A 22,052-nucleotide genomic window follows, 5' to 3' on the forward strand; every position below is an offset into this window, starting at 1 on the left:
ACAACAATAAACAACATACTAACTCTCAACTCAACTGCATTTATAGGCTATAGCACTTTGACAACAACCACAGCTGTTGTCCATCAAATACAATGATTCAAATAATTATACAATCATAATAACTGAATCAAATATTATTTTCTATTTAAACTATATAAATGAAAGCTCCCTTTACATTGCCATTTAGCATACAGGAGATGCAGTTTTATTTCCTCTTGTGGCACATGTTGTGTGAAGCTGTTAGTAGATGAGAGAGGAGCAAGATTGAAGTCTCCGACGACGACTATGAGGCTGCCGGTGTCATAGATTGAGTTGGCCGTGACACTGAAATTATAATCTTGCAATCACAGCGTGCATGACGTCACTCACCTTTGCTACAAGCTGAGTTTGAAAGTAAACCAGCAATTTTAGTTTTCTAACAGTCGATAGTTCGTCCGTTGCCGAGTAACGCACAGATAGAAAATTTGTACCATCGTAGACAAGTGGCAAAAGTCAAATGGCGCCGATATTCTTGAGGCTTTTGTAAAAAAATAAAATAAATGTGTCCACAGTCATTTTACACAATGCACAATTAAACAAAATATAACATTTCATTCTTATTGTGGTGTGGTCTAAAATTCTATTGAAGACCATAGTAAAAAACATTGTATTGTCCTTCTGGGAGTGTGTGCGTACCACAATACTAAAAAAAAAAAAATTTTTTCCAGTGTTCTTTGCCCATTTTGTACTTCATAATGAATGACCATTTTTTTTCGAGCATCAATTAAGTGCCTTTCGTTGTGCCTATTTGGAGTAACTGTTGTGTGTAAAAAGTGGTAACCCTTTCCTCAATTAAAAGTGCAGGATTCATTGAATAAGCATGTTTGCATTCATGTCCTTGCTTGCTTCTTTTTCTTATAGCCGGCTCGGAACTGCCTCCCCCTGTAATTAGACAGGGCCCGGTCAATCAGACTGTTCCTGTGGACAGCACTGTGGTGTTGAGTTGCCATACGACCGGCACGCCACCTCCTTCGGTCCACTGGAAGAAAGATGGTGCGGTGTTGTCACCAGCGGACACGCGCTTGTCCGTAGCAGAAACCGGCTCACTTGAGATTCGTTACACGAAGGTAGGGCATCGAATGGCGTATCATGTGATGATGATCATTTAGCCGAGGCAACCGATATTTTCTTCTGTGTACTGTATTTCCACAGCTCGGAGATACAGGCTTCTATACGTGTGTGGCTACGAGTCCCAATGGAGAGGCCTCCTGGTCAGCACATTTACAAGTGGAGGGTATGTCAAGGTTACATAAGGGTATATTTAGTTACTATTTAGTAGGGGAAACTATATATACACACACATATCTAAAACAGCTGGTACCCTTCCGTTAAAGAACGAAAAAGCCAAAATGCATATTGCCAAGCCACAATGGTTCTGGGAGGATTTCATTTGGACACATGCGAGAAAACAACAGATCGTTGGCGAGTGACATCACCTCGAAGAGGAATTCTACGAGCCCTGATTTAAATCCTATTAAACATATTTTAGAAGGAGCTTAAACTCGCAGTTTGAAGAAGGAATTCTCCAAACCTGAGACAGCTGGAGCAATTGACTCGCAAGCAGTGGGCCAAAATAGTTCTCAACAGGTACACAAGTCCCACGAGCGTTACAGAAATTATTTGCTTGTGGTGATTGCCTCAGAATACCATCATTTCTGTTTTTGGCAGTTTCATGTCTAGCTTGTTTTTGGTCATTTTTAGTGCTCCACCTTTAATTTTGTCAGTTCCACAAGATGGCGATGTGAAACTCCTTTTGGTCACGGGCCACATCGTAGTTTAGCAAGAAACATGAAGTAGACACATTTCATGTTTATGGGCCACTTAATGTATGTGGCCCCCGGGCCATGAGTTTGACACCAGTGTAGGGGACCAAAACACGCACTCACAACCAATCCTCATAATTTCAAGTATTATTATGCTATTTCGGCACAAGCTTGAATGATTTTGAATGGTATTTAACACAAAACTGAACTTCAACACAATTTGTTTTTGCATTACAATCAATGTTTAACAAGGTTTTCTGCATTTTTTTGCTTGTCAGAGTTCGGGGTGGTGGTCCAGACCAGCCGACCTTCAGGCCCCAACCTGATACCCGGTGCTCCGACTAAACCTGAGATCACTGACATCAGCCCCACTTCCGTCACCCTACAATGGGAAACCAACCCCAGTGGAGGTGCAACGCCTACCTCATATCTCATCGAGGGATTCAGGTGAGATGTGTAGATTACGCGCCATGTTCACTAGCTCCTTATATTCTCCATACACTAAATACCTTACATTATTTTATATGGTATACACTATGTCCTTATCATTTCTTCTATAGTCATACTTTAGGCAGCAGATGGGTGACACTAGCCGAGCATGTGAAGATGCAGAGCTTTGTCCTGAGGAACCTGAAGCCGGGCACCGTCTACCTTTTTCTGATCAGAGCAGTCAACGCTTACGGCCTCAGTGACCCCAGCACCATCTCAGATTCCATCCGGACACTCGGTCAGTTGCACCTTTATGAAGTTATTTGAAACCTCTGCCAAGGAATTCATTATTTTAATTGCAATTTGTTTGTTGTTTAAGCAGTATTGTGGAAAAACATCTTAACTGATTGCCACAATTTAATGTTGGGTGCAGAGCCATGTAGCATATCTCTTTTAGTAACATTTTTCTTAATGTCTCAGTGAATTTATTTCGTGTGACATAAACATGAGCAGAACATGGGTATTGGGAATCTTCACGTGTACAATTTGGTGCTGATATAAAATTCAGCCAGGCCGACCATTCTGGTTCCATTTTCAGACTCCACAATTTGAGTTCCCATTTGAACATAACTCCAGTGTTTTGTCTCATTTGTACCAAAAGACATCACTTTTACTGCTGAGGGAACAGATCCTCGTCACATCCAAAGGGAGTTGGGCGATGTGGTGATCCACCTAAACACACCAACGGTTGTGTCACCCTCTGCGGTCCGGGTAAACTGGATGGTGAGTTGACTGAAATAACTTTGACACATTTTCACACTGTTTGGGAATTAAGATGTGGAGAAAGGTAGCAACCAAAGCCTCTTTGGTTGTTCTTTGACCTAAAGTGAGTTGAGTGTTTGTCTTGCGACACTTCGGTCGCTATGGTTACGCTTTGCTCAGGTCTTCATTTTGGAGCATCTTTCTTTATTAGATTCTCCAAAATGAAAAAATCAAATAGGAGGGGGAAAAAAAGACAAAAAAACATCATTGGGCAGAATAAGAAAATCTTTGCTGTTGCAATGATGGCCAAGAAGAAGATCAGGCAAGAAGTAGTAAACCAAATCAATGACAGGCATCTGGCAGTTAAGCGACGCATTAATGAAGCAATGAGGAAAAGATGAGAAAGCAACAATGCTGACAATTCATTATTTTGTGCATAATTAAGCAGCACTCATATTTGTCTTAAAATTCTTCAGTTAATATCCCCATCTTCTATCACCATACATGTCTCTTTTGTTTATAGTATAACACAGTATTTAATTGAATAACACTAGTTGTCACGAGGTAAATATAAATTTAGTAAAGGGCATTTTTTGCAAGGTTATTCCTTTTTTTAAGACATCCCTAAGAAATTGTTGGGCTGTCTCCAATTTTTCAAGGGCCGCCTAAGCAAATAGTCACTCCCTTCTGTGTTTTTATACTATTGATATAGTAGTAGACTAGACTGTTTTATGTTTGTATTTTGTTTTTTTCATATCCTCTCAGCAAAATGCCAAAAGGTGAATTCAACACGAACGCACAAAGCCATATTGGCAGAAACGAGAATTAAATAGACTTGGGAATGTATTAATGCCAGTGCGTGTGCGTGCGTGCGTGTGCGTGCGTGCGTGTACATATTTTGCCATACTTAAAAGCAACACATGAATAGTGTTTGGGCTTTGCAGTGATATCTTACCTTCACAGTCTCGTGAGATATAATACAAGAGGTTCATTAAAAATGCCTTTTCACATTTTTTTTATTTTTCTGCACCAGGTCGAAAAGCACTCGCTGTATATCCAAGGCTACAAGTTGTTGTACAGGCCCTCGGCTGAACACGGTCAACCTGAGGGTCAGTGGAGTGCGCTGGACGTACGTGCCCCACATAAGGACGGAGTGGTGATCGGTCAGCTCAGGAGAGGCGCCATCTATGAGTTCAAAGTGCGCCCCTTTTTTAACGAGTTCCAGGGAGCTGACAGTGAGGTGAAGGTGATCAGAACGTTGGAAGAAGGTGAGTTTTCTGATTCTGTAGCGAAGATCTCTATCCATAGCTGGAAGGGGAATATTACTGTTGTGCTATCATAGCGGTTTGGTCTATTATATGTGGACTGGATGCCTACAACAAAATTAGATATTGCTGTGTATACTGAGACACTTCATTCGATACACTTGCATCTTTTGCGATCAATCCAAAAGGTGCATAAACATTTCTACCTTAGCAACTATAATAATGATTTTGGAGTGGCACCTTTCGAGCGGTATTCATTTAATTTAGCAATATGTGATGATATTATGTGTATTATCTTGAACCATGAATGACATTTATTTGGATACATAATAACATCCTGTATCTCTATCTGTTCTGTCGTTGTAGCGCCAAAACGAGCACCCCAGGATGTTACAGTAACAAAGGGTGATACCAATGGCACTGCAGTCCTCATATCGTGGAAAGCACCTCCGGTCCCGGAGGAGGCAGGAGTCATTCAGGAGTACAAGGTACGAAAAGGATACCCACCCTTTCGCTCCCCTCGAGTCACGCTTACAGCCCTGCGTATTCCATTTCAAGTCTAAACTGTGGCTTTGAGGTCCCACCGATGCCACTCGGTGCTGTCGGACGCGTCCCTAAGGCAATCGCTGTCATCGTCTTTTCCTCGCCTTCTCCTCTTGACAGATCTGGTGCCTGGGTAATGAGAGTCGCTATCACGTGAACCAGTCAGTCGACGGCTACACCTTCTCCCTGCTCGTTGCCGGTCTGGCGCCGGGGATTCGCTACGGTGTCGAGGTCGCGGCAAGCAATGGTGCCGGACCTGGGGTCAAGAGCAAGGTCATATTCTTCCAGTTTGGTAAGGGTCCTAATTACTACCGACAAACTGTGATTAGACACTACGATACGTAAAAGTGTCGAAGGACCTATCACATCTATATGGTACTTGTATTGAAGAAAAATCGAGGTGGTGTCCCCGAAGCAGCAGATTTATTTTTATTTTTTTGTAATCAGAAGCCTGTGCGGAGCTTGTTTTGTCCACTCGATGCTGAAACAGCAAAGGTCCTTCCCTAAACTATTTCCACAAAGTTGAAAATAGTTTAGTACGCTTCCACAAAGTTGGAAGCGTACTAGTGTCAAATGTCTTATCATGATGAAGAATGAAGATTGAGTGGGAATAAGAGGACGAGCCAACCCCATTCATATCCATCCATAGCGCTTGTTCTCGTTTGGGCCTATCGCAGCTCCTTTTTTGGGTGAGCGGGTACCCACTGGACCGGTTGCCAGTCAATCACGGCGCACATACAAACGAGCCTTCATTCTCACATTGACACCGGTGGACAATTTAGGGTCTTCAGTGAAACCAAACATGCATGTTTTGGAATGTGGGAGCAAGCCGGGGTAACCTCAGAACTGTGAGGCAGACATGCTAAGCTCATATTGAATCATTTATCGATTGAGGTGTGGCCGTGGATGTGGGTGTTGGTACCCAGTTGGTGTGTTCGCTGTCCGTTCATTATGTATCATGAAGGCACATTTTACAATGATAAACTCCATAATCAACATTCATACAGTCATGATTCAAATTTGAAGCCTCATAAATTAAGTCTGCGTACTTGCAATTAACAGTGAACGGCATTATCTTACTCTGAAATTTCTGACGTTTCCTAGACTCTGCTGGTCAGATGATGGATCTCAGCGAGGGAAAGGACGCCTTCTCGCACATTTCCGACGTGGTGAAGCAACCGGCCTTTATCGCAGGCATTGGCGCCACCTGCTGGTTCATCCTCATGATTTTCAGCGTGTGGCTGTATCGTCACCGTAAGAAGAGAAGCGGCCTCAGCAGCACATACACCGGCATCCGCAAGGGTATGTCATCTCCTCTTATTTATATTATTTATATTTATATGACGTATATATTATGTCGATAGGTGGTAATTTACTGCGGAACTATATTGGCCAATTATTTATCCTTGAGGAATGACTAATGTGCTGTGTAAATATAAGTAAGGTAAGGTACTTTATCTACTTCTATTAATGATATTTTTTCGTGTGTCGAAGTGGAGCGGATAATGTTTTCAAATGATTCTTTTGGCACTAAGACTTGAGACACAATTAGAAGCCGTAGACATTTAAAGGTTGACCTTTAGATGCTTTAACATGTCATTTTCTCACGGCTGTGTTTGGACACACAAGCTTGTCAAGCTGCCATTATCTTTGCTTCAAGATCCCTGTTCAATTTCCCCTATCCATCAAGTCTCTGTTTAACCTTTTCACTCGGCTAAGATAGATACCGACGATTTTAAATCTTCGATGGTCCATCAATATGGTTGGTGGGCACGCAGCGCCGCACAGATGAAGGGAGGAGTAGCTATTGTGATTGTTTGCCATAGAAGTGCTTGCATGAACTTACACTCTTTTGTGTGTCCGCACAGTGCCGTCTTTCACATTTACACCAACAGGTAAGTACAATTTGGTTTGCTCACTTGTGTGGATCTTTCTGTTTTTCACGACAATTATGTGTACTAGACTATAATGCACTGCGTGGCCAAAGGTATAGGGACTTAAATTTCATGAAGTCCAAATATGGAGTTGCCGTAGTCTCTCGTTTGCTACGACAGCAACTCCCAATCTTCTGAGAAGACTTTCAAAATGGTTTTGAAGTGTGTCTGTTGGAATTATTGCGCGTGAGGTCAGAGGCCACTGATGTTGGAAGTGAGGGAGGACCTGAGTCACTATATTTAATTTTAGTTAATCCCAAAAGGTCTTTGATTTGTAGGACAGGGCTTTCCTTTCTTCCTTTAAGATTTTATTTATGTTGGAAGAAACAAACTTCCTTAAATTGTCTACACAAAGTTTCCAGGTTTGTCTTACTGCTTTTATCGATGCAATGTATTTATCTTAGAAGATGCTGACAAATTTTAAAAAGGAGGACTATTATTAGGACAACGGTTGCCACAGTGCAATGGCTATTTAATTACAATTATTGGTTACCTTACACTTTGAATGTATTGTGGAAGGGTCTATACAAAGTTTGCTTCATTCGAGTAGGAGAAAATCGATCCACTTATAGTAAGTTATCCAAAATAGATATGGGGCACAAATGTTCTTCAGATTCAATTGTGACATTAAGATAAAACATTGAAAGCATTTCTGTTACCTCCGTGACTACTGAAGCAACCTAGTCAGACTTTATGCCCCAACTAAAGTTGGTGTAAACCTTCAACTTTTGCTGTCTGTCATTTTTCTTCTTTGCCTTTGGCACTTCCTGTTTGTGACAGCTCATCAACAACGAATGTTTTCTGCCTTATTTTGCAGTTGCATATCAAAGAGGGGAATCTGTGTGCAGCGCTGGCAGGCAAGTGGTATTTTGGTTCTCCCGGATTTCAATTGCAGCAGCATCGTAGAAACACTAGGAGGCGTTGTGTACCTGTTGTAACTGTTGAGTGCTGTGTGCTCCTTCAATCTGTGAGAAGAGCAGGTTTTGAGTGATGGCCCTCTCCTTGTTGCAGACCCGGCTTTCTTGGCATGGCTGAACCTATGAACCCGCTGTGGCTGCCAGACAATTGGCCAAATTCATGTGCCAATCGTAAGGATTGCAGCATCAACTGCTGCAATAATGGCAACGGCACCAGTGACAGTAACATGACAACATACAGCCGGCCGGGTTAGTGCATGTCAGGTCTCTGACACAATATCAAAACAGCTTGTGACTTTGTGTTTTTGTTCTTATTTTTTTGCTGCTGTTATTTGTTGTCTGTAGCCGATTGCATTGCCAACTATGGAAAGCACCCAGATAACAAACGTGTCTCTGAGACAGCTATTTATACTGACGTCAACCTCGGCGAGAAGCTCAACGACATCAAGACATTCGACAATTCCAACTTGTGCTACGCAAGTCCGGGAGGAGATTCGTCAGATGCATATGAACCAATCCCCTACGCTACCACCCAACTTATTCAGGCCAGTATTAAAAACAAGGCTCATGCCTTGGAGCCAATTGACATGCCCTGCTGGAATCAGCCACCAAACCCTCCTCCACTGCCAAAAGAGATGGCCACACAGATGCAATACAATATCATAGAGCAAAACATTCTAAATAAAGGTAAACGAGGATCCGATCGGACTGCGAGGGTAAAATAAGCTGATACACATTTTAAACACGACTCTTTCTTCAGATCATCCACAAGGAAATGAAGGCTTAGTCCATCACAAAACCATCGCCTGCAACCATAACCAAGATCACAGCATGGGAGGCTCGCACCACAGCTCAGACAGGGGTAGCAACAGCACCTCAGGTAACGCTCAGGGCCTCACTTCTCACATCTTCACTCGTTTGAAACAAAAGGCGCAAACTTTGACTCTTCTACTAATTTCCCAGGAAGTCAAAATCAAAAGAAAGGACCGCGGGCCATGAAGACTCCAAAACATACTGCTGTTAGCTGGGGAGATGCTCTTTCCCCTCCTCATGCTATTGCCTGGAACGGTGATGAGTACAGCCTCCCCATGGAGAAGAGGTGCACTTGTATTTGAATTATTAACAAATGTCGAGTTGGGATCTGCCTGCTGCCCTTTCTAAATGCAATGATTCTTTCTAGAGCCCAATTACGGTCAAAATAAGTGTTAGAATGACAGTAAAACAAACGTGCAAAACTAATGTCGTTCTATATGGTCTCAATTGAACGGCACATTCAAATAAAACTGGTTTTTAAAAACTAAATGCACTCAGGTTTTAACAGTAAACAGTCAGGACAACATTTTTCACTTCACTTTTGCCACCACCAAATCAGGAGTAGAACCAAAAACGTAAACCTCTAATGCACAGTCACTTAGGAGTTGTGTAATGATTTGCAATTCATTTAATGGTTTGGTTTAGAAATGATCTTTTATTCAGTTTGCCATTGTATCAGTTGTCTTTTTTTTTTTTTTTTTTTCAGTTTTGATGCAGAGAGACGAACAGAAGGCTGCCCGACTCCACCAATTCGAGGGGCGGCATCATCTCCCTCCGACATGTCCTGTAGTCACCAAACTGCTACACATCCGCAGGGAATCATCATGAGCAACGGTGTGCACGATGGAATCAACCACCTCAGGTCAGCATTTTTATCAAAACTACAGTATAAACTATTACAGACATAGTTAATACAGCCTGTAATGAGTCTAATGCGTATCAATACAAAACATATATAAAACATTGTGCCACTGCAGTATTGTGATAATGTTTTTTTTTTTGGTATATTGTGGTTGTAGAACTGCAATGTATACTGACACCTGTTTCTAATCATTTTGTTTTGGAAAAAAACAATCATGTGGACAAAGTGCATGTGCACCTAGTTACTGTAGTGGTTGAATTGTAAATTTACTCTCAAGCCACCGAGTCGATGGCCACCCTTTCCTTTTCTCCCCCCAAACACAGCTCCACCCCCCTTTACATGGACACTGACGAGCAAGACGAGGACGCAGAGGAGGAGACAGCACATGATCAAAACCACCACCATCTGCACCAAAACCAACAGCACATACAAAAGTTACCTCACCACTCCCCGCACAAGCTGCTTTGCCACAGGCTGGAACAGACCCCCGCCTCCAGCACGGGGGAGCTGGATAGATCGGTCACAGGGTCCATGGTTAACAGCTGGGGCTCTGCATCCGAGGATAACTTATCATCAGGCAGGTCCAGCATCATCAGCACCTCAGACGGATCTTTCTTCACGGATGGAGATTTCAGCCAGGCAGAAGGCTTGCGTATGTGCCGATACCCAGAGGAGTCAGGTGAGGTGACGTGGAGCGCAAATGTATTTTAGCCAGATGGCTTTTGTACAGGAATAAGACAACAAAAATGACTTTGTCACTCACCCTGGTGGTTGTGGGCTTGGTGTTCAATCCCCACTTCCCTTGGCGCAATGTAGAAGTACCTTTGAGCAAGATACTGTTGGCTCAGCTGATTAATACAAAGAAAAGAATATTAAAAAATAGACAAATTATCAGAAATATTTAACAAAGTATACAAAAGAAATGAATACCAGTTGTGTACCTATCGGAAAGATCATATACCTTCAGTTACTTGAAGTAGTAAGAACATTACAAACTATTAGTGGAGTCACAAATTCAAATTCTAAACACGCATACAGTATATGCTGACCAAGTGTATTCAAAAGACTGTTATGAATAAGACCAGGAAGAACAAGAAGTTGCATAGCATGCGTCATGGTCCTTTAAGTAAGGACGACGCCATCTACTGGCCTGGCATGCGTAATCGAGCATTTTCAGTCATTTGCGGCTCTTCGTCCATTACGTGACATTACGGCTTTCTCGAAGAAGAATAAGTCAACAAAATGTCTTTTTAGGATCTTGACAACAGCTTGATGTACATTTCCCAGACAACAGGTACTGTACATTGGAAATAATCTGAAATTGTGTTTTTTTTTTTTCCTTTTTATTTTAATCTCAGGTCAGCGACCCAGCAGTCCCATGTCCACAGACAGCAACATGAGTCCTGCAATAATGCAGAAAAGGCCCAGAAGGTATAAGCAGAACCAGTGTGTGCAACCAAGCTACCATCCCAAAGATGTCTTCAATGACGGTAAAACCCACAGGTTTATACAGAGGATGTGCTCCAATAAATATCTCAAGAGAGTTAAATATTTGGATTTGTGTGTGTTCTACTCTGTCCCCCAATCCACTCACTCCTCCAGACTCGTTCATGCCTCTGAATTTCCCCAGTCAGTTATCCCATAGCGACTCGAGAGTAAGGGGGGCCACGTTACCCCGGACGGGTTCTGGAGAAGCCCGGGGCCGAAGAGGCAGCACCGGGACTCACCGAGTCAGAGAGGCTCCATTTGAAGAGTGCGAGAGCCAAGACATACGCAAGATTCTACCGAGGGGAAAAGCAAGCAGCAAAAGCAAACAGCACTCAGGTACTGGATAGATTGTACTGTGCTGCTCTCTTTGCAACATGTCCAGTTGATAGATTAGTGACCCCTAAATGCTTCCTTTTTTTTCCGATTAGAATGTGGGGACATTCTTCTGTACAGTTGTCCCTCTTTCCCAGCAGGTCCAGCTCAAAGTGAGCCTGATGACTCCAAAGCATCCAGCTTTATAGCTTCTGAAGACGTGAGGATCAAACACACAGGACAGATGGAGTCTGTGGGAGTAGATGAGGTAAGCCAGGCGTCAAAATAGGCAAAACCAAGATATTGTGAAGATATTATGGAGATACTGTACATCGGTGAATCCGGAACCATTTGGGAAAGAGAGGTGAGGTTATGGGATGCTATGAGCCTTGATTTTGGACCTCATGACAACAATTGACAAAGTTGTACTGAAACAAATAAATGTTGGTGAAAAATGATTTTTTTTTGCATGTTGTTGATAACATACACTTACATAACATAACATACACTTTATAGTGCAACAGAACCTCGGGTTACGAATTTAATTAGTTCCATGACTGTTTGTGATCAGAAACGTTCGTAAACTGTTTCCCACTGAAGTGAATGGAAAGGCAGTAAACCCGTTCCAGCCCCAAAATTAATGAATTTTTTTTTGTGTCAGTGCATAGTTTTAGATAAATACACTACAATATAAAAATAAGCCAAAATACAATTTTATAAAGAAACATGATAACTGTATATCGCGCTTTAACTTTTGGAGTGAGGGGGAAAGGGTAGGAGGACGACAGCTCCTCATTGAAGAGGAGTCTTCTTCCATAATAATATGGGGTCATTTTGAGCCAATACAAATATTCAAAAACTACGTGAATAGAGGTAATTTTGGGCGAACCCTACTTGTTCGTAAAAAGGGTCGTTCATAACCTGACATGTCATTATCTCCACCAAATAATAAACAGATATAAAAAAAAAAAAGTGGTGCAAAGTAAAAAGTACAACAGGTATGTTATGTCCAGACTAAACATGTTATCTCTCTTTTTTATAGTTCCTGAGAAGTTGAGAATCTTTATGATGACACCTTAAACATCTTACAGCTGCTTCACTGAGGGACTTTGGGGTGCAAGTGGTCGACACAGAAAAGACTAAAGTACTGCTCAATAAATGCTCTTTTTCTATAACAAATTTCTCACTCAATGTTGGTTGAACAAAAAAGTGCTCATGTTTAGTATGTCTGTGGACTGTATTTTGGCGGAGCCTCTGCCACGGGCCTGAACAAAAGGCTCGCCCGGTGATGTAAGATAAATGCGCACGTTATGGCTGATGTGAGTGTTTACAAAAATATTGTTCATGATGAGCATTTCTCGCGTGTTCTAAAATACTCGTGTCATTTCCAGACATCTTGTAAATTGTTTACTGCCACAGAAGTGCTTCAAATTGAAATTTTATGTGACAGTGTTAATGTTTTATAAGTGATGTACATCTTGTCCTTGTATGGTTTGTTCTACTTTGGTTAGAAAAGCACAATCACTTATCATTTTTATTATTACTGTACGCATTCTGTGGGACTGTGTAAATCATTTGATAAGTTAACTTTATTCTGAGAAAATGAATGTTGATCTCAATTTTACATTTCAAGCAGCTGTCAGTCAGAAGTGAAATATCTGTTTTGTGTAATTTTTGCATGCACATTCTCCTTACGGAGGTATTACTTAAATATATTTACTTTATCCTGATAATATCCTGCTCTTGGACTGTTTTTTTTAATTTATTTTTTTTAAACCCACCGGAGTCCTGTTCTTTTTTTTCTTTTTTTTTTTTACCTGACCTTGGCCATAACTTCTTAAAATTAAATCCACTGTCCCCATTTTCCTATTAATCTCATGCGGACCTAAATGGATTCATAAAACAGTTTGCCAGTAAATTGATTTAATTCCATTAGCTTGGGAAATCAGAAAGGTTACCCTCAGTATATGATACAATCACTGTACTCCATGACAGTAATACAGCACTAATTGAAATATCAGAGTGCATCTAAAGAACATCACAATGTTCATTTTTGTAAAAAAAAAGAAAAATATTTGCCTCAAAATTTCATTTTGACAAAAATAGAACAATCCCAGTTAACATGGGAGAAGCCCGCAATCACTACAACTAACTATTTCTCACTTTGAACTACTGTACGTTTTGCCATACACTAAACCAGCATGGTCAACAAAACCTATGATGATCATATAACATTTCTATTTAATCTCTCTCTCCAATTTGCATAACACGAGTCAGCCACATGCATATTTATTATATTTGTCTGTTTGCGGAAGTTATTGCCAGTAAGTTGCATTTTTAACAAATTGTGTATTATATGTTGCCTGTGGTATTTTTATATTTAAATTTTTTTTTTTGCTGCTCATGCTAAAGAAAGATGCAACACACGTCGTGGCAATGCTTCATGGCAAAGCAGGTGTGCTGTCTTTTCAAGAACATGAATGTAATCACTCTGGGATTTCTGTATTTTGACAGTGATGTAGCTGAGGCCAAAGGTCAACTCGTTATATGACTTATTTTTATCGAGTTCCATCCAACCTGAGATGTGACTGGGGTCAAAGGTCACTTTGGTAATTTTGTTTTTCTAACAGCACTCTACCAATTATCAGCCAATGCTCCTGACTGCTAATCAGTGATTGCTTCAAATACACACTTGTCTGCACCCGTTTTGTACTTTTGTAATCTTCCTTAACCAGTCATGTGCAAAATATTCAACTCATTAAGTTTATTTATTTTATGCTTCAGCTAACAGTATTGAAAGCTTATGAATTATAAACAGTAGGAGGAAAGAGGACATTTCAAGCTTATGGAAAATATTCAATTAATTTCTTATTGCAGTACTGTACTGTACTATTCTGAAGAATTCATTACATTTAATTAAAGAAAAGCTTTCATTCTATCTTTGTTTGTTTACAAATTAAACCAGATTTCCAAATGTCACCGTTTTTTTGTTGTTGTGTGAACCCAGCCATTTTTTGTGTGAGTAAAGGAGCAACACAGAAATAAAGAGAGGCTAAGTGTGAGGAATGTGATGAGGCTATTCCATTTACTTTGCTGATGAACCTTCTCCAATATGCCACCTGCGTGCTGCTTGTAAAATCTGAAATTGCACTGATAAACATCTCAGTTTTTGCATGTTGTTGATAACATTTTCTAGTATAAATTTCACCTGAGCTGTAAAAATAAGATCAAGTAAAATGATAATTAATATCCACTCTGGTGGACTAGGCATTGGTATATCTTCCTCACTGTGGAGAGGATTTGGGTTCGAATCCCGACTCAAACTCACTTTCCTGTGTGGAGTTTGCATGTCCCCCCCCCGCACTTGGTTTGGTTATCTCCAGCTTGCTTGGTATGTTGATTGAAGACTTCTAATTGCTTATATGTGTGAATATTAGTGTGAATGTTTCTTTTGTTTATATTTGATCTGCGATTGGGTGGTGAGCAGTCCAGGGTGCAACCGGCCTCTTGGCCAAAGTTGGCTGAGATAAGCTCCGGCCCACCCGCGACTCGAATGAGGCAGAGAAAATGGATAGATGGCAATTTTTTGGCTTTGTTGAGATCCAGTCCACATAACTCTGAGCCAAAACACCGAAAGTCAGTGCATGTATTACAACCCCACCCTAATCATACAAAAAGGCCTGAATCTTTCCTTCTGAAAATCCATTGCAACCCAGACAGAATTAAAATGTCTGCTTGGCTGCAGTTCAACTTCAGTACACAATTGGCAAGCAGGGTTGTTTTTTACGTTCAAATCTTCAAATGTTACTTGAAAGATTGCCTGTACAGTTAAAAGTTTTATGAGTTTCACCCTCAAAAGAATCAATTCACTTAATATCATTGCCACTGGATCATAAGGTCAATGACAAGTGTCACAGAACAGACGGAAATGGAAAAAGTCCCTGTTTCCATATTCATCACATCTGCATAAAATACAGAAAGAAACCAAAGATCATGACTTTCCATCAGTCCATCTGTCCATTGTCAGTAGTGCTTACGCTGTTTGGTGGTCATCACGGGAAGCTGGAGCCTATCACAGAAGACTTTGGGTGAAAAGCATCTACAAACTAGGTCCTAAACTGGTCAGGACCAGTGCACGTAGTGTTTTGACAAACAACTCATCTCGTTCGTTTTCACACTCACCACTCAGTGGGAACTGAACCCACACCACATACACGGAATTCAGGTGGAGGAACCACTACACTATCAGTGACTACTGATATGCGGTGCTCTATTCTTCTCTGAAATTTCACAACACTGTGGCTGTCCACGTATCTTTATTTTGCTGGCTTAGTTTGTTTTGCTTGTTTCCAAGGACAGCTGTCTACAGGAGGTTATTCCGAAGTGTTTATGTTGGGGTTCTGTGATACTGTGCGTATTTCTCCGAGTGTGTGTGTTCTGCCAAGTTTCATTTCAATAATACCAAGTTTATCCAGTAGCTTCTCGGCAATCTGTTGAAAAAGAGCTGGCCTGGACAAGTCAAGCAAATGCGGCGGATCTGCAGAATGGTTGATTGGTGGGGGGAAAAAAAGAGTGAAACTGATCCCTGTCAACCATTTGCACTCTTTACAAGAGAACTAAGAGTGGATGAGTGCCTTGCTGTTGGAATAAGCGTCTTCTGCACCACCAGATGAACTGAGCCATATGTCACATCAGTGTTCAATTTTCTCTCATTAAAGCTCAACAAATGGAACTCAGTGTGGTAATTTTGCATTTGTTGGAGTGATCAACTGCAGTTTTGTGGTGCTGGCTTTCTTTGGCCTTTTCAACAACTCTACAATTTGCAACAACAGGGTTTTATAAATTTGCAGATAAGTACAGTGGTGCCTTGAGATATGAGTTTTATGCATTCCGGGACCACGGAAATAACTCAAAACACTCATCCCGCAAATCATCTCTCCCTATTGAAATGAATGGAAATACCATACAAAAATCTTTTATTTTTTTAATCAGGAAAAATTGTTAGTTATCTATAATATTCTACTTTATTCAAACATAGAGTACTAACATAATTCAATACAATGTAAATAATTAAACAGTTTGGGCATCATGATCTAATGCCACAAATCAATTCATTGTGCTGCTCCTTCAAGTGTACCTGCTTTGGTATAAGACAGTCATACAGGCACAAACAAAGAAGAATAGAACTTCTTTAGTACTCCTTTAAGTGATGCGGTAAGATGCTGTAATGTAATTTTTTTTGTAGAGGATAAAGAATATATACAACTGTTAAGTCTTGTTATACTGCATTATCTGTCTACATGTGCTGCTGTACCGTTTGTTTTTCAAAGAGCCCCTGCTTCTAAAGCTGCAACTGTCGATGTTAGCTGTTAGCATGACATAAGCATTTTGCATGGTTAGCTTTAAGCTAAGGGGACTTTCCTAAGGTGAAGCTATGTGTTTGTTTTTTTAACTACACATGTAATTCTCTTTGCTTTATGTTTAGTTTGACACTCAATTTCTGCTTGGTGTGGCAATAAAAAGCTTGAAGCCTCTTTTTGATAAATTGTTCAACATTTGCCAAACTGTTGCTTATTGTGGAGTTGAATTGTGTTCACTGCCACCATACAACGCTCATATTTTAAGTTTGTGCTCACAAGCCAAAGCAAAAAAAACAAAACAGAGTTTACAGCAGTAAATCGGGTCACTCGTATCTCAAGGCACCACTGAAGTTTTAAAGGTGATGAAAAACGTTGAGAACAACAGAAAACCTGACAACACTTGTGTGAAGTTTAAGAGTTATGAGTCTCTGAGAGGCTAAGTGATAGAGCTGGAATGTAAAACTTCTAATTGACTGCAGGTTTGTTTGAGGAAGATTAGTTTCTGTTCAAGCAGACAGTTGGTGAGGAATTAAGACGTGTCGGAGATAATCAATGTGCTGGGTGAGACGGAGCTTGCAGCAGCAGTTGTAAATTTAAATTTGTTTAAGGAGATATATGGCTGTCTGTCACTGACTGGGAAATAGGGGAGGGTATACAGTTTGATGCCAAGAGGACTCGCAACCAAACAATATTGTCAGCTAAGATTAAAGCAGTGTATTCGTATAAAAACAAAAAACAAAAAAACACACACGACACCTTTTTTTTGTTCACCACATCCAAGCATTCCAAAGTTCATTTACTGATTCATTTTAACATAAATAAAGCTACAATGTTGTCATATACAAAAATAGAACATTGGATTGTTGCTTCAGATGCACAATTTGCCTGGAAAAAACAACAACAACAACAACATGCTCGCCTGTGCACATGTTAAACTGAGAGGTGCTTTTGCCCCCCTTAGGAACAAATGTAAAAAACAGTTCTCTACTGTCACACAATGCCAGCAGGATGTTGTTGGCGCACATTTCATTTTAGGATGTCAAAACTTTTAAAAGAAAACTGTTTGGGAAGTGGTGCAGAAACAAAACGTTCTAAGTAGGCTAAACAACAAGGCAAGACGATGCAAGAGAACACATAACTGCAGGCTGGCTGTTCAGTTCAAGATTATAAATCGGCAGTGTGTCCAAATCGAGTGGAATAAACAAAGATACTCGGTTGTCTTACACTTGTTCAGACTATCTGGAGAGGTGCTTTTTTAATTCAGTGAGATGAACAAAGTATTATTATGCAAAACCATAACTTGTCAGACACACAAATAATTATTAGGGAACTCGATGGCGCTATTTTCCCAATGCCAAGCAGATTTTTTAAATATTATATATATATATATATATATATATATTATATTATATATATTATATGATGACAAGATGTCAGCATATAATATCACACGAGAAAAAAATCCGAAAATATGAAGATCCAGAAAGTTTTTGTTTTTTTTAACTTTTATTTATAATGATTGGACTCACATTTTTTCCAAGGCTCTCAATCACCACAATCAGCAACATGAATTGGGTTTTTACATAATTTGCTACAGAACTCTAAGCACACAATGAGTGCACAGTTTCATGATGCAACAGAAAGGCAGCAGACCTATCAGAGCGAAGAAGATGAAAATAAATTGGTCGCTGGGGGAGCAAGAAGCCAGGAGACCGCGGCCTTTAGCCTCCCCTCAGGAACAGCTCTGCAGTCTCATGTTGTTTGCGTCTAATAGCCTACTACTAGTAGTCATAACCAAAATGTCACGAGTCACAATTCAGTCAGTTGTATACTGTCGAATCATACTGTAAAGATTACTGTAAACAATTGCATATTGGGATCAATACACAAAATAATACTGTACAGGCAGCAATGAGACAGATTTGTCTTTTCTGGATGAGCTCCCTCTTGGCTATTTGTCATTATTCGTTTTTATTTGCGTGTGTGTGTGGGGGTTGGGGGGACTTCAACAAATGCTGATAAAGCACAACTCGGGGCAAGAATGAAATGAAATGAAATGAGTACTACTCAGACACATTTAAAAACAAAAATAATAGTGATATACTGCATGAGCTGAAAGTGATTGGCTGGCAAAGAGAGAGTATAATATATATTTGTAGTTTCATTATTTGCATGCCTTTTACGAAGCTAAATAAGATATTAGAAAATATTAGAAACTCTTCACAAAATGATGCAGTGCAATCTACATCACTGTCCCCAACTACCCCAGCCAATTATAAACATTTTCCATTAATACATCTGGTAGCTTGATTTAAAAATGAGTTTATCGTATTAACTTTGAAAAGGCCGAATGTTTAAATTTCATTTATGAATCTCATCTAACAAAGGGTACAGTAAGTAGCTATATAAAGTCAGTTATTTATCATTTTCACTGCAGGTGGAGCATAGTGACTGATTGTGTTCAATCTACTTTAATTCCTCTCTTAACCATCTGGGCTGGGTAATTGCTTCTTGCAATCATTAAACATGGAGTTTCAAGAAGCTATTTTCATTTTCCTGATATGTATAATGTGAATGTTTAAATAGGATATGTACGTTGTAAATCGTCACTTAAATAACACAACGGTCTTGCATACCCACTGTGTTATGAAAGAATAAACAAATTGTCTACATGTCTTCTCTTCAGACTAATGGTCTGGAACAGGACAACGGCTCTGTCAAGACACTGACAATTTAAATGTGGGTTTAACTATGTCTTCTTTTCCACTCACTTCACATGAACTACAGTCAGGTAAATTCGGCGAAACTACAGTACACTTATCCCACTTACTGCCTGAAGTGTCACCAGGGAAGGCAAATGGTCAGCCAAGTTGTGACAGGGAAATAATCAAACCGTGTCCTCACTCCACTTCTCAAAAATGCAACTGAATGGGATTGAAAGCATCAGCGCGGCGTAGCCGCTAATTCCCAGTTTTTGCACAATTTCTGCAGACAATCCTAATCTCAGCCGAGCAGTCTCAAGACACAGTTATTGGCAGGCTTTCACAGATAGCCTCGAGCTAACCAAAGCAAATCTCTCCTGGCTCCTGTATAAAAGGAAACAATGTGATTTTTCAACCATGTCATAGCATACGTGCCTAACAAAGTTCATGAGACAGCCTAGGCTAAATCGTGTTTTAGGATATCTTTATATATTTATACAGTGCGGCAGTCAGTGCCTAGAACGGGCGAGGCTGTGCAAAATCACATTCATTGTGATGCCTTTAACAAAGTGACCGTGTGATAATGCATTTGAAATTCTACTATAGCACTTGTATTTGTCAGCCTTGTGGATGAATTTTTCATAAGCTGCTTTTAAGGAATGAAATAAGAGTAGATCAATAAAGTCTGGCCAAACCGGCGCAGTAATTACAACCGCATATAATAACATCCACTGGCTTTCAACCAGACATTCCTGAATTACTTTGAATAAAAGATCAGCCATGGGGTTTGCTTCAGATTGACACAAAATAAAAATCCACAATTGAACTTGCCCACGCATACATATGCAGTTCATCCAAAGAATTTCAAACAGTTTTGGATGGAAGGTGGCATTAAGGAAGGAAACGTTGCTCATTTTCACATACACATTTTATTTCGCTTCAAAGGATTGAAAATTGGCCCTACTGTATGTGAACGTGTATTCCTGAGGACAAACCAGTTTGGGAGGTGAAGATTCCTTGGTGGGAAAGCCATCTACAGAAATAACAGTCCAAAACCAAAACAATAAAATGTTGCATGGTGACAAAGTATAAAACATGTTTTTAAAATATAAACTTCCCAATTTGGCAACATTAATCATCTTTGTAAGATGATAGTATCAATCTAGTATGGCACCGAATAACTTTATTTTCAATCATTTTCTATTGTTTCTGTGATATTAGCCATCCATATAACCACATATAAATCTTCATATGGCTGGCGAAATCAAAGCACAAGATGAGGAATTTAGTTGGAAATCGGACAAACTTTAGACCTTGTTCATTGACCTTCAAACTGGAAGATTCTCTGTCATTCCCTTTTGAACAAATTCCTACTCAATCATACAGTGGAACCCCAATTCTCAAATGCCTTAATGCTTATAAAACCTGAAGTTAGCCAACATTTTAGGTGAGAAAACATGCTATAAGTCTTCTGAGAACTGTCATAATACAAGACGTCAGCATATAATATCACACGAGACATCAGCCTGCTTCACTCAAACTTATTTCCGGCCTTGTCAAATTTTCGGTCGGCTTTTTGTGGCTTTCTAAAAAGAAGGACGATTGTGTTGAATGCTGTATGCACTTGTATGACAGTTATGAATACTAAAATTGTCCCTAAACCATTGCTTGTATAATTAATGCAGCTTTTATGATGATGATGATGATGGATTCTAGGACAAATTTCAAACATAATTTCAATGGGAAACATTTGGATATCGACATTGGATGTCTGGATTTAAAAGGTTCCACTGTATTTAGAACAGCTCATTACAAGTTATTGTGGTTTTGTATTTTGAGTATTGCACTGTTGTGAAAATGAATTACCAAAAGTAATAAATATATTTACTGTATATTATATTAACATACTTTCAAGGAATGGAAGTGAAGCGACACCCATTTGCCTTGCTTTCGCTATCACTGGTCATGTGCCACTTTGTTACCATTGAAGTGGAACTCTTTGCAAGGAGTCATTGTTAGTATAATGCATAATACAACTCACAGCAAACAGTACATAACAGAGTTTCTTGGCTTATTACAACCACATTATCACCTGCGTTACTTCCTTTGTAATGCTCAATATGTAAGATGTTTTGGAAACAACTGCAGCACAGCCAATGAAATTCCCAAATGACATTCCCAAATGATTCTCATTCGTCGGCTTTGCTGACAACGGGTTTGTGCTTATTTTCACCAAAACGCTCTGTGCAAAGTACAACAATACAGTAGCTTCATCAAGATAAGCAAATGGTTTGAGCGCCAATGAAAAAATGATTCACTGTAATAAATCACAAAAGAGACAATATTAAGGTAGCTTGCATTGCAAAGCAAAAGAAAATCATACATATACATACAAAATATATTTACACATTATGCAAGTCCTTTTTTTATTTGAGTCACTTTGTTGTGATTTTTCGTCTTCATCTCCTCGTTGTGAATTGTTGTACACCAAGTGATAGATAATAGAAGTGGCCATACAGTTTACTCATTTGAAGAAGGGGCTATGAAGGGAACACTGTGAGACTGGTGTCTGTGTCCTGTACATGACATTTACAGCTCTGTAATTTCATTTGCATGTTCCTTTGACTTCATTCGGTCTCCTCTCCAGCTTCCGATCATCATTCCGAGTCACTCGACAGAGACAATCTCAGAGCACTTAGAAACAAGGTGTCCAGGGACATGTATCCAAAAGACTCTGAAAGAGCAAGAGAACAGGACTGTAATATGAAATCTCAGCAAAGAATATTGCTTCTACTGCATCTTCACCTTACAGTAACAGTTGGAAACAGATGGGGAGGAAATATTTTCACACAATGTTGGTAAG

The 22,052-nt window shown here is 39.9% G+C and overlaps 2 protein-coding genes across 2 annotated transcripts in view; one reads left to right on the top strand and one right to left on the bottom strand.

Moving 5' to 3' along the window:
* The window catches only part of LOC133415660 (roundabout homolog 1-like), a 60,937-nt gene extending 48,481 nt beyond the window's left edge, over nucleotides 1–12,456 (top strand). Inside the window, exons 11-31 of the mRNA XM_061701882.1 lie at nucleotides 901–1,106; nucleotides 1,192–1,273; nucleotides 2,081–2,249; nucleotides 2,363–2,529; nucleotides 2,893–3,014; nucleotides 4,027–4,261; nucleotides 4,625–4,746; nucleotides 4,922–5,093; nucleotides 5,906–6,103; nucleotides 6,670–6,696; nucleotides 7,553–7,592; nucleotides 7,747–7,901; nucleotides 7,998–8,339; nucleotides 8,413–8,532; nucleotides 8,616–8,751; nucleotides 9,172–9,327; nucleotides 9,651–10,006; nucleotides 10,686–10,817; nucleotides 10,930–11,151; nucleotides 11,244–11,395; nucleotides 12,170–12,456. Coding sequence (XP_061557866.1) covers nucleotides 901–1,106; nucleotides 1,192–1,273; nucleotides 2,081–2,249; nucleotides 2,363–2,529; nucleotides 2,893–3,014; nucleotides 4,027–4,261; nucleotides 4,625–4,746; nucleotides 4,922–5,093; nucleotides 5,906–6,103; nucleotides 6,670–6,696; nucleotides 7,553–7,592; nucleotides 7,747–7,901; nucleotides 7,998–8,339; nucleotides 8,413–8,532; nucleotides 8,616–8,751; nucleotides 9,172–9,327; nucleotides 9,651–10,006; nucleotides 10,686–10,817; nucleotides 10,930–11,151; nucleotides 11,244–11,395; nucleotides 12,170–12,184 — 3,326 coding nt within the window. The 3' untranslated portion in view covers nucleotides 12,185–12,456. The remainder of the gene's footprint in view (nucleotides 1–900; nucleotides 1,107–1,191; nucleotides 1,274–2,080; nucleotides 2,250–2,362; nucleotides 2,530–2,892; nucleotides 3,015–4,026; nucleotides 4,262–4,624; nucleotides 4,747–4,921; nucleotides 5,094–5,905; nucleotides 6,104–6,669; nucleotides 6,697–7,552; nucleotides 7,593–7,746; nucleotides 7,902–7,997; nucleotides 8,340–8,412; nucleotides 8,533–8,615; nucleotides 8,752–9,171; nucleotides 9,328–9,650; nucleotides 10,007–10,685; nucleotides 10,818–10,929; nucleotides 11,152–11,243; nucleotides 11,396–12,169) is intronic.
* A 5,441-nt stretch (nucleotides 12,457–17,897) lies between these two features.
* The window catches only part of LOC133415847 (roundabout homolog 2-like), a 68,104-nt gene continuing 63,949 nt past the window's right edge, over nucleotides 17,898–22,052 (bottom strand). Inside the window, 1 exon segment of the mRNA XM_061702348.1 lies at nucleotides 17,898–21,923. Within this exon segment, the coding sequence (XP_061558332.1) occupies nucleotides 21,922–21,923 (2 nt within the window). The 3' untranslated portion in view covers nucleotides 17,898–21,921.

The sequence above is a fragment of the Phycodurus eques genome, chromosome 17 (assembly GCF_024500275.1).
Source record: "Phycodurus eques isolate BA_2022a chromosome 17, UOR_Pequ_1.1, whole genome shotgun sequence".
In the NCBI taxonomy this organism is placed as follows: Eukaryota; Metazoa; Chordata; class Actinopteri; order Syngnathiformes; family Syngnathidae; genus Phycodurus; species Phycodurus eques.